The sequence below is a fragment of the Lycorma delicatula genome, chromosome 5, assembly GCF_047948215.1.
Source record: "Lycorma delicatula isolate Av1 chromosome 5, ASM4794821v1, whole genome shotgun sequence".
In the NCBI taxonomy this organism is placed as follows: domain Eukaryota; kingdom Metazoa; phylum Arthropoda; class Insecta; order Hemiptera; family Fulgoridae; genus Lycorma; species Lycorma delicatula.
In genome coordinates, this window is record NC_134459.1 from 124,824,560 (window position 1) to 124,836,976 (window position 12,417).

Below are 12,417 nucleotides of genomic sequence, written 5' to 3' on the forward strand. Positions count from 1 at the left end.
TGGCTCCATCCGATTTTCACCTCTTTGATCACATGAAACGCTGGCTAGGAGGACAACATTTTGGCACAGATATCGAGTTGCAGACCAGCGTAGAAACATGGCTGAAATCACAGGCAGCTCCGTTCTATGGCGAGGGTATTGAAAAGTTGGTACCACGCTACAAAAAATGTCTAAATCGGAGTGGCGACTATGTAGAGAAATAGCGTAACTATGTAAGTACTTGTTACAAATAAAAAACTTTTTATTTTCACTGTGATTTTAATTTCGTGATCTATCGGACCAAAAATAATAATAATCCTCGTATATTATAAATTTACAAAGAAAATTATATTCTACATTTTATTTTTGTTACGAATTTAAAGATATTTAGTGTGAGTTTTTATATAACAAAATTTGAAATACTACATTTTTTCTTTAACAAAATTTTATTTACAGAAGCAATTAAAATAGGATTGTATATAATAATATGCCACCAATAGTATACAACACACTGAATCAAACTTCTGAGGATAAGAGAAGGAACTAAATTAATGTGTTTTAAATTTCTTAAAATGGACATTATTTATGTTTTAAAGATTAATCGCACCATTTTAAACTCGTGTGTGTAATACTCGTATTTAATATACATCTTAACCTTTTTCGTCAAAATTGTTTGACACTACTTCATGGAGAAAAACTTACGTAAATCATTTTTACTCTATTATACAATTCCAAATCATTGTTTCAGGATGTTTGGTTTTTTGAACACATTGAAAAAACTCAATTTTATAATAAAAAAAAATTGAAGAAATATTTATAAACTGTTTTACTAGGTTAAGAGAAATATTATTCATTATAATTTTGACGTAAAGTATAAATGTTGACGTAATAAGTAAATACTAATTTTAACTTAAACTTTAAGATATAGAAGGACAGAGATAAAGTTTAAATTTAACTCAAGTAAGTTTTAATTTTATTCCCGTCGCTAATTAAGATTTGACAGATCCATTAATAAATCTAAAAAAAAAAATTATATAAAACTGAAATGAATGGATGCAAGACCCTACAGTCTTACATTTAAATTTAACTTTTTTCTTTGTATTCTTTCTTACCTAAGAGAGAATTACATGATTTTTTTTATATTAAAAAGAAATAAAAAATGAACAAGTAAAATTGAGAGCAGAACCTTACCTCCTTGTGGGAAGAACTGAGAAAAAATATGTTTGAAAGAATCTTCATCCACCATCCCTGTCGGGCATTCCTAGAAGTAAAAAAAAAAATACAAAAATAAAAGATAAAGTAAGAAATACTGCTTTATAAATCTATTTTCTTCACGCAAAATAAATCTAAAAAAAATATCTTGTCTGTCAACGTTACTTCTCTAAAAAAAAAATGTATATATAATAAATAACCTTTACAGAATGTAGTTTTGTGCGAAAAGAAATACAATAAAGAAAGAAAGAACTTAATATTTCATCAAAAAAACAGAAAAATATACACATGCAACAAAAGAGAAAAGAAAATATGAAAACCATATATAAAAAGGTCTATTATAAAAATGTTGTAAAGTTTAACACATACTTTTATCAGTTTTAAAAATACTTATAACACGTTTTGAACTTTCATTCTAAAATAAATATAAATCAGAATAATTCAGAAAATTGTATTCATTGTGAGAATACAATGCAAAGGTTATTTGCAAGAATTACGAAAATTTATTAAATTATAAAATAAAAGCAATTAAACAATTATTTCTAGAAATATTCAATTAAATTTATTATTAAATTAAGTATTGTATTTCATACTTTCTTGCAAAATCATTGTCATATTAAACATAGCGTATAACAAAAATAATGATCCGATTTAAAAACCGTACACCTGTGCAATCACGCATGGTCAGTGAATGAATTTTGCTTTGAAAGTGTGAGTCTTACGAGTTTCGCTAGATTCCAGTGCTAGCGCTCAAACGTATGATAATCTCAGTCGGAAACAACACTGCATCTATGCATGTTGTCACAAAACAGAAGGGGTTTTGTGATCTATAATTTAACAAGACAAGAGTCCGTAATAATAGTTCAACGTGCGTTTCAGGAGTGATCCACTATCGGCTAAGAACATTCATTGCAGGTAAAAACGATTTGAAGAATCGGGGTATTTATGCAAGGTGAAGAATTCAAGGCGACCACGCACTTTCGAGAAAATGTACAACGAATTCAAGAAGCTTTTCAGCGAAGTCCAAAAAGTCCACTCGTCGCGCTAGCCGAGATCTTGCAATCCCTCGTACGACTGTTTGGTGTGTTCTAAGACGAGGCTTGCATTTCAAGCCGTATCGATTAAAACTAGTACAAGCTCTTCGTGAGCCGGCCACCGTGGCGCGAGTGGTAGCGTCTCGGCGTAAGGGGTGGTCCCGGGTTCGAATCCCGGTCAGGCATAGCATTTTCACACACGCTACAAATCATTTATCTCCTCCTCCGAAGCAATACCTAACGGTGATTCCGGAGGTTAAACAAAAAAAAACCTCTTTGTGAAAACGAGAAAAGAAAATGAAAATATTTCTAGGATATGCTCTTAATTGTTATGGAAGATGATAGGTTCTTACAGCGGTTAATTTTTTATGATGAAGCAACATTTCATTTAAGCGGTAAAGTTTTAAGTCACAAAGTTCGCATATGGGAGGACTTGAGAATCCATATGAGATTATGAAGCAGGAGCGAGATTCACCGAAAATTAATGTTTTCCGGGCGGTTTCGTTTACAAAAATTTATGGTCTTTTATTTTTGAAGGAAATACAGAATTAGGAAATTTTTATCTTTAGATGCTGAATGACTGGCTTTTTCCACAACTAAATTAAGATTCTGAAGAATCGATTTTACACAAGATTGAGCCCCCCGCCAGCATTGATGATTGTTTCAAACCGACGATGTTCGTCGGTTTCTAAATGAAACACAGCCTCAACGCTGGATAGGAGGGCGAATGAGAGCCTAAGACATGAGATTACACTCTTGAACCCCTAGATCCCCAGACATTACACTTTGTGACTTTTTCTTCTGGGGATATGTGAAACAAAGTGTCTATGTTCCACTATTACCTGCTGATTTGGATGAGTTAAAAACCAGGATCGAAACAGTAATTTCTATAACAGAAGAATGTCTACAACGCCTTGCGGAAGAATTCAGCTACCATCTTGATGTTATCCGTGCAACAGATAAAACTTTTATCTGTTGCTAGTAAACTGTTGTTAGTAAACTTTTATTTTTTTATAAAACTTTTCTAACTTATTAAGTGAAATTTTAAACAATTTTGAATAGTAGGTAATTTTTCTCCAAATTGTATCAGATTTTAATTATGAAATATATCTGTTTGAAATCGGGTCATTCTTTTTGATACACTTTGTATTATCTTTATGTGAAGAAACAACCTCAACTTAAAAAAAATCTAGAAATTAATTTGCATATTAAAATTCTACAACACAACTTATCAATCATCACTAATTTTTTTATCTTTCTTGAAACTTTTTTTCGTGCAGACCTATCAAAGTATAATGCTGTCCACCGATATCTGTTCTATTTTAAATTACAAAAAAAAATTGGTGTACCGGAATATGATGAATTGATGAATTACAAAAGATTTTGTTTAAAATTTGTTATTTTAATAATAATAACAAAAATAAATAAAAAAAATTATAAATTTATAACAAACATATTTCATTTTTTAATTACGATTTTAAAACAAAAAACCTATCACGTAAAATTTATAGTGCTCTAATAAATATTTTTAAAAACAAAAATGTTGAAAAAACTAAAGATTTTAAAAAGAAATTTATAAAAAAGAAAAAAGTTAAAAAATAATTAAAGCCTGTGTAAGAGAGCTTTCGTCCACGTTTATGTAGTTTAGAAAATCTAAAGAACTATTTTTCTACTCTGAAGAAGTTTAACATAATACGAAAGATAACTCAAATACAGATAAAACTTTAAGAACTTTTATCTCACGTGCGAAATAATCGATTTTTAAAAAAAATAACTTTTTAAAAACGGTAAATCATGTATATCACAATTCAAATTTTAAAATATTTCACTCTCAAAAATGTGCATAGTTTTATATTTTAAACAAAAATAATCAATTAATACTGCACTAAACGAAATGTTCTTTTAATCACCTTTTTTTTAGATTGATAGATGTTTGAAATTAGAAATCAAATCGTTAATATTAAAAATTATACTTAAATATACAAGCGAAAGTTCTCTACTACCTTTTCCTTACATCCAGGCAATCTGCTGGAATAATAAGACCTCCCCGCCCATATACTACTTTAGTCGCCTGCAACCTTAGAAACGATTAATAAAAATTGATACATATTATTTTAAAACTGGACCTAGCATAGAAGAGATAATTTTGGTGCAATTATAAGAAAGAAGAATTATATTACTAAATTTCTACCGATCAAACTTATCAGAATTGTTCACAGAATTGCCTGGAAAGAGCTACAACATTGTCTTCCAAACGTCATAATCATTTCAATTCGGTATCCGTAACTAATTATACTGGCGAATGTCAGATGTAAAATTATATATTTTTTTATTTTTACGTTTTTTAAGTAAAACGTTACTGTTTTTATTTTTTTATTTTTAGGTGTCTTTCTAATAAGTAATTATTTTTTATCTATATCAGATTCTCCATTTGTTTTTTGTTTGGCCAAAAAATAACTAATTAGTTGAAACTGCTGAAAAACTTTTACTTTTAATTACAATGTGCTATAATTAAAAATCTTACCTGAAAAGACATTTTTTCCCTCAGAAATTTTGAGAAAAAGCATTAAGAAAATAATTAAAAATAATTACCTATTTCAAACAATTATCTTTTTTCTGTGAAAAATGGCATGTAGAATTAAAGTAAGTTAATTTTGTTTGAAAATATGCATATTAAGTTAGGTTAATTACACAATAATTAATTATAGATTTTTGTATAGGTTTGGTATAAGCTTACCTATGTAATTACAGTGACAAGACATGTTACATAGACAATACAGATAACTGTGAAAAAATAAATAAATAAAACAATAAATTTTTTTCTGAAATTTTGAACTTACTGGAAAATAAATCACATTATTGTACACAGTATGATATTTATTTTTTCTTTCATACATCAATTATACATTTATATATAACAAATATACATCAATGTATATTTTGTTTTAATAAAATAAAATGTTTAATTTTTGATTTTACATTCATCAGCAGTTAATTTGTTTAAAAAAATTAATAAATAACTTCCAGACTTATGTGCGATATAGTTATTGGGATTTATAACTGAAATATTTGTAATAATTTAAACCGTCAACAAAATTAAAAATTGTCAGAGCAAAACGTTTCATTCTTTACCAACAGTTCTTTTTTTTTACGCACCCAGTACTAAAATAGTAGTACTGTCTCTTCGTATCGGTAGTAAGGATAATAGAAAAAAATGTATGTGTAGATCATCCGGACTCCGGCGTCAGGTTCCGTGGTAAACGCAGAATCTACAAGAGCTACGTCAGAGGTAGAGCGATTACATCTTGTACAACGGCTCGTAGATGCCATTCAAATAGTTGGAAGTAGGATTAGTTAATTTAAATGAGCGGTTCAGTCGTGAGTAAAAAAAATGTCGCATCAGGAAGGAGGAGACAATGCAATGTAATTACACAAAAGACTAATCAGAACAATTCCAATGGAAATTATTTATAATGTATTTCAAAATAAGCAGAAGAGGGAGAATATTTTCATACAACAAATTTACTGAGATATTATTTTTGGATAACGTAGTCATAAAATAAAGCGACTTTCACTGTTATTTCAAAGATGAGGAAGTTAATAGAGGTTTGATGAGAAATATATAATGGTAAAATAATTGAAGAGTTACTTCGCTGCATATTGAAGGGGTGGTTCTCATAGGAAAGTGAAATTTATGCAATTTTAAATATGGAATATTGTAAATGACTAATGACTATTGTATAAACTGACAATAATATCATAAATATTATATGTCCTTAAGAGATGTTTTGATCAGGTCAAGACATCACTTAATGAAATCTTATAATCAGTACCTAAGGTATGGACAATAACAGAGACCAGTTAAACTCCTTTATAGATGGTTCACAAATGGATGCTGAATTAGGAAAGTTAAGCTTTAGCTCTAGATAAGGAATGAAGACTGATATCATTTATTCCTCACCTACTGTATTTTGCCTTCAGAAACTCTTTACGGTGCATTCATTTTATTAATTATATTAGGATTTTACTTCGTGAAGAACGACTAATGTTAAAATCGGTTTTTATGTTTTACCGTAATGTCTGATGATGCGCTAAGTATTTTTTTAGAACGTACCATCGGTTGATCAAGAGGCTTACTTACGTAAGCGGATTCAAGATGGAAAACCAGCAGGTAAGTACGAATTGTAATCGCTAGGGCTGTAAAAGAAGGATTATGACAGACATGACAGAAAAGATGGAACGACATTCTTTTTGCAGGTATCGACTCGTTTCATCTATTTTTTAAAGATTTAACTACAGGGGATTCGTTGATGTTGAACTATAACTCCGTGGCCTGTCAACATCTGGGATGACCCAGATGTTCATAGGCCACGGGAAATTCATCACTAGTTATAGAAAATAAATATTGTTGAAGAGACTTCGTGTAGGTTATGTAGGGATAGTAAGGATAGTCTGTCGTGATAATTTGACTTGTTTATAGGTGAAGGATTTGAGAATAACATTGCAATTAGGTATGCCGGTAGGCATACTTAAGCGACTAGAAACAATATAGAATAGTAGAAAAATATTCAAAATTTCGACAAATTTTGAATGTGATTTAAATGATTTCATGTGTTATAGCGCCGGGTATTATCTGCGGACATACAATGTAACTAATACTCGTTAATTTATAATTCTGCAGTTCTACGGATAAAATTATGAGGAACATTACTAAAATAACTATGGAGTACTAAAATAACTATGGAGAACTAATGAATTTCCTGTTTTGTTTCTGTGCCAGGTATCAATTTAAATCCCGTTGGCGCCAGTACAGGATTTATTCCTGTTCTCTCAGCCGTTTCCATGAATCTCTGGTATGAATTTTGTTACGGGCTGAGAAGGCTTTTTAAAAGCATTCATGACTTAGGATTGTGCGGAAAAACAATATTCATGTAGTAAAACTACCGTTATGGGCAGTAAGCCGGGTACAACCAACCGGGTTGGTCTAGTGGTGAACGCGTCTTCCCAAATCAGATGATTTGGAAGTCAAGAGTTCCAGCGTTCAAGTCCTAGTAGAGTCAGTTATTTTTACACGGATTTGAATAATAGATCGTGGATACCGGTGTCCTTTGATGGTTGGGTTTCAATTAACTACACATCTCAGGAATGGTCGAACTGAGACTGTACGTCATTTATACTTATACATATCATCCTCCGAAGTAATGCCTGAACGGTAATTACCGGAGGCTAAACAGGAAAAAGAAAGTAAACCGGGTACGGTAGGTTACCCGGGTATGACTTGAACAGTACCCTCGCAATCCCAAACTCCGTCCATCTTTAAACTAGAATAAAAATAGATCTGTAATCGTCATTAAAAGAATTATATACCAGATAAATAGAAAGACCAAGCAGCAAGGGACTGATTTCCAGGCTCTGCAATAAACAAGACACCCCGACACCCTTGAGTTCCATTCCGTTATCCTACGGTAAGCATCTCCCTGCTTCGAGTTAGAAGTTTGATTTCCATTAGGTCCTTTAATTTATTTCACGAATTATCTTTTTTCCAACCGTATATACTGTATAACTTGCTCATAAGTACCATAACGTTTGAAGCCAGATAATGTATTATCTAGAAAACTAGGAATTACGGGATAATGACTTAAAAAAGATTGAAGGAATATCGGTGGTAGTAAAGAACACAGTATCTTTATATTAATGGCATAATTACTCGATTTTTGATCACCTATGCTTAAGTCACTGTAGAAAAATAACCCCATAAATCTTACGTTAAACGGTAGCGGTGCAAGATCGCTTGAATTATTCAAGCGAAACTGACATTATGTCAGTTTAGCTTTAGGTTTCTGTTTACGTTTATCTGAAATGCATTATTCATTTTTAATTAAACAATGAAACGAAATATACGTAACTGAAAACTTATGATTAATGTTGGTGTGTGATGTATGAACATTCCATTCTTTTATTGCAGCTGAGCAGTCTCTATTGTGATCACTAGTACATTACTAAATTATGTGGTATATTATTTTACTATACTTAATATTTAATGAAATTGGCAAATAATTAAGAAAATATTGTACTAGTGACCGGATGTATTCAATTTAAATCACTGAAAGTAATTTATAAAGTTATCTAATATTTATATTACAATATATATTTTTTACATTAAAAACTTAGATAAACAAAAATTTTAAATAATTAATAATTAAAAACCCACTTACTAACAACTCTTTTATATATGCGTTCAAGCGCTTTCAGAGTAAAATTCCATCATCAGGAACTAAAAAAATTTTTTTATGTTATGATTATTAAAACTAAAACTGCTTTGTCATGTAAACTGTTATATTACGTAGCATAAACAAATTTACCTGACAAAAGAGTTTTAGTTTTAATAAGATAACAAAAAAAATAAAAAATTTAAAAAGCTTTTTTAGTTCCTGATGATGGAATTTTATTCTGAAAGCGCTTGAACGCATATATAAAAGAATTGTTGGTAAGTGGGTTTTTAATTATTAATTATATAATCATACCACAGGACCATGTTTGATAAAATTATTATAAAATTGTAAATACCTGTTTGAATCCTCTGTATATTAGTTGAATCTCCTTTTTTGTAAATTTTGTGGTTTTTGTTAATTTAGTCAACTCTTCTGGCCTATACCTAGCCACATGGATGTTGAACTGATCCAACTCCTCTTCTGTTAACACACAAAAAAGAAAGAAAAATGAAAGGGTATAGTTATATATTATTTATTTACATACGAAAGCTAGACACAGTATAAGTATTACGGGAAAGAGATGGATATGAAAAGTTTTTTTAAAGAAAACTTAATAAATAATTTTATTTAAAATTCTAGAAAAAATTACAAAATCGAAAATATTAGATTTAAATACAATAGCAGAACATTAAAAAAAAATTATATCTCCTTGCTGACAAAAGCGGTAGCGTTCTCGATTACTACTTGGGGTTAATTTTCAGATAGGGCCTGGAGAATTTATAACGAATCAGCTGCAAGTTTTAAATCTCATATTAATCCATGATAAAGTTATATCAAAGTTTTATACAACTTAAATAAATTTTATTTAAAATACGTCACACGATCAATAATAAATAAAACGATTAAAAAAACTCGATTACTTTCTATAAGAAATATGAAAAAGAATTTAAATAGTTTACCTGTAAAATTTAAAGTTAATCAGAAGAAAAAATAAGAAAGAAAATAATTATAAAAATATTAAAAAGAATTTAAATAAAATATTTGAAAGATTCTTAGTAAAATAAAAAAAGATGTTGCTGGCATTAGATAAGTTTAGAATACAGAAAACTCTAAACTTTACCCCCCAGCGGTTTATATAGGTTGCAGACATTTTAAAAAGACATTATTGGAAAATAATTTTAGAAGATAAAACTTAAAGAACAATTTCAACCAGTAAAAGAGAAGTTATAAGAAAAAAGGAAAAAAGCTGAATAACGAGAAATTGAAAAATCTTTAAAGAGAACTTGTAAGCGGTGTCTTTACAAAGGAAGAAGTTTACAATATTTATAGCCTACGGATCCATGGATATAAGTTTTTCAGAAAAAGGATTTGATAAAAATTAAAAAAAGCATTAAATAAATGAAGGTGAAAATTCAAGAAAAAGAAATCAAAGTTTTTGATTAAAGCTTAATAATTTAGATATTTTAGGCTTGATTTAAAAGTCAAAAATAATAACAGCATGTGAATATGACAGATGTATAATAACACAGGAAATTAGCTTGAACTCACTGAAAAAACAGTGGAATTCACACTGATCATAAATCTTTAATGATTGAGAAAACTTGAGATGTTAATTTTCGAGCTTCAGTACTTTTTTCTAATGTGGATTCGAAATTTAAACAAATACTAAATAACCTGTAATATAACAGCGATAGACATCAGTCGAAATGAATTAGCATAAATATTATAAACAGAAAGCTGCTAAAAAATTGAAATTGTATCCCTATTGCGTACGATTAGTCCAAGAGCTTCAGCCTCCAGATTTAAACAAGCGATTGCAATATTGCTGTTGGTTTAGGTATCTCGTAAACGATAACGGAATCGAATTTTTAAACACAGTGTTCTTTAGCGGTGAAGCTTGGATCCATCTAGATGGTTATGTGAACAGTCAAAACTGTCGAATTTGGGCGGTTGAAAATCCTAACGCTTTACAAGACAAATCTTTGCATCCTGAAAAAATTGGTGTGTGGTGTACGATATCTCGTCATCGTATAGTCGGACCCATATTCTTCGAACAGACAGTAAATGGTGAAGTATACAGGAATATTGTGCGCAAATTTGTGTCCCGCCTGGAACCTCAAGAACGGTATTGCTGGTTTCAGCAAGACGGCGCTACATGCCACACGTCTCGAGAAACCATGGATTTTCTGCAAGAGTTCTTTGATGATCGAATAATAAGCAAGGGTTTATGGCCTCCAAGGTCCCCAGACCTCAGAACTCCTGACTACTTTTTGTGAGGCTATATTAAGTCCGAGGTCTTCAAAAACAATCCTCACAATATTGATGAACTTAAGGCAATATTACAGACTTAATCAGGAATATTTCCAATGCAACTCTTAAAAAGGTTTCTGCTAATATGCTGAAAAAAGTCCGTGCATATATAACCGCAAGGGATGGGCATTTTGAGCATATTATTTAATAAAATAGCTTTTTATTAAATATTTTTTGTAAGTAACAAATACGTTTTTTTATTCCACCTAAATTCCCTTTCTTAATTACATTTAAAATTGGGTAACAGGACTAAAAAATCACTCTGTAGGCCTAACAAATCAAAAAATTGCGTGTTGAGTTGTTTCTATCTCATGATGCATAAAATTTAATAAACTATATCGTATAACTTACACGATAATTGTATACTGTCCTCATCCATGTCGTTAAATACGATACGTATTTCAGATGTGCCTGGACAATGAAACTTTGCTTAAAATCAAAGCTCTACAACACATTGCCTAACAGAACAAAGGCTATCGAACAAACCTGGTAAACTACATAAGGTACAAGATTAAATTTTACTTAACCGACAACACCTATAAGTAATTTCGGTTCATGCCTAAAGCAATATTTAACTATTCAAAGTTAAATAAATAGATCAATGAAACAGTCATGTTATATATTATATTATTCAACTTACATTTAAAAAGTTAAAAACTCCATTTACGAGCCTTAACAAAATAAAATAATTTTGATGCGTTCTACAATATCATATGAATAACGCAGAGTTTCCGTTATATTTTATAAAAGGAGAAATATTCCAAAATATAAAAAAACAACTTTAACTAGCTTATCACGGAGTTTGTTAGAACTTCGTCGTTAAGAGGCGACGAAGTCAACGAACTACGTTAACAGTTCTAAACATGACCTAACGTAATAGGGAAATGAAAATTGGAAAAAATAAAATAAGCGTGAAAACATTATATTTCATATTTCAGTTCAATTAGATTTGTAATAAAGAATGCTTTCAAAAAATACCTCGTATTAGACTACTTTTTTTTTCTTGATGAACCGCGGGACTCGAATACGTCATTTTATTCATTTTTTTTTTTTTTTTTTAGTGTACCTTTACGAATCGCGCCGCTAGATAGTAAATAATTACAAATATTTCATTAATTAAAATTTTAATTTTAATTTCGATTGCAATCAAAAAAGGAGGAACACAACTAGATGTTACAACAGTGCTAAATACAAAATTTCAACATTCTACGGCTGATCGTTTTTGAGTTATTTGAGATACATACGCACATACACACATACGTACGTACAGACGTCACGCCGAAACTAATCAAAATGGATTTAGGGATGATCAGAATGGATATTTCCGTTGAAATATGAAAACCGAGATGTTTCACGATCACAATACAAAGAAGTAAAAATATCACATTTCCACTTTATGAGAATTAAAAAAAAAGTAAATAAACTTGATTACGATTACGAGTTTTGATAGTTTTTCAACTGTGCAGAAAGATTTAATTTTATTATGATTAAAAGTGAACAATGAAGATTAAGACTGGACAATAGGTGGTACCGTTAAAACTGTTCAAGAGAAAAAAATAGTAAGTATTATAGAAAAACAGGATAACATCTCAAGAGAGTTCACCCTATCATTTTTAACGTTTGGTCTCCTACTTCATCCACTCTATCTTGCATTGTGATTTTCCAGTAAA

At 30.1% G+C, this 12,417-nt stretch overlaps 1 protein-coding gene across 1 annotated transcript in view; it reads right to left on the minus strand.

Moving 5' to 3' along the window:
* The window catches only part of LOC142324525 (Kv channel-interacting protein 4-like), a 720,250-nt gene that overhangs the window by 55,660 nt on the left and 652,173 nt on the right, over nt 1-12,417 (minus strand). The window contains exons 3-4 of the mRNA XM_075365357.1: nt 8,793-8,917; nt 1,171-1,240 (exon numbers count right to left, since the gene is read on the minus strand). Of these exons, the coding sequence (XP_075221472.1) occupies nt 1,171-1,240; nt 8,793-8,917 (195 nt within the window). The remainder of the gene's footprint in view (nt 1-1,170; nt 1,241-8,792; nt 8,918-12,417) is intronic.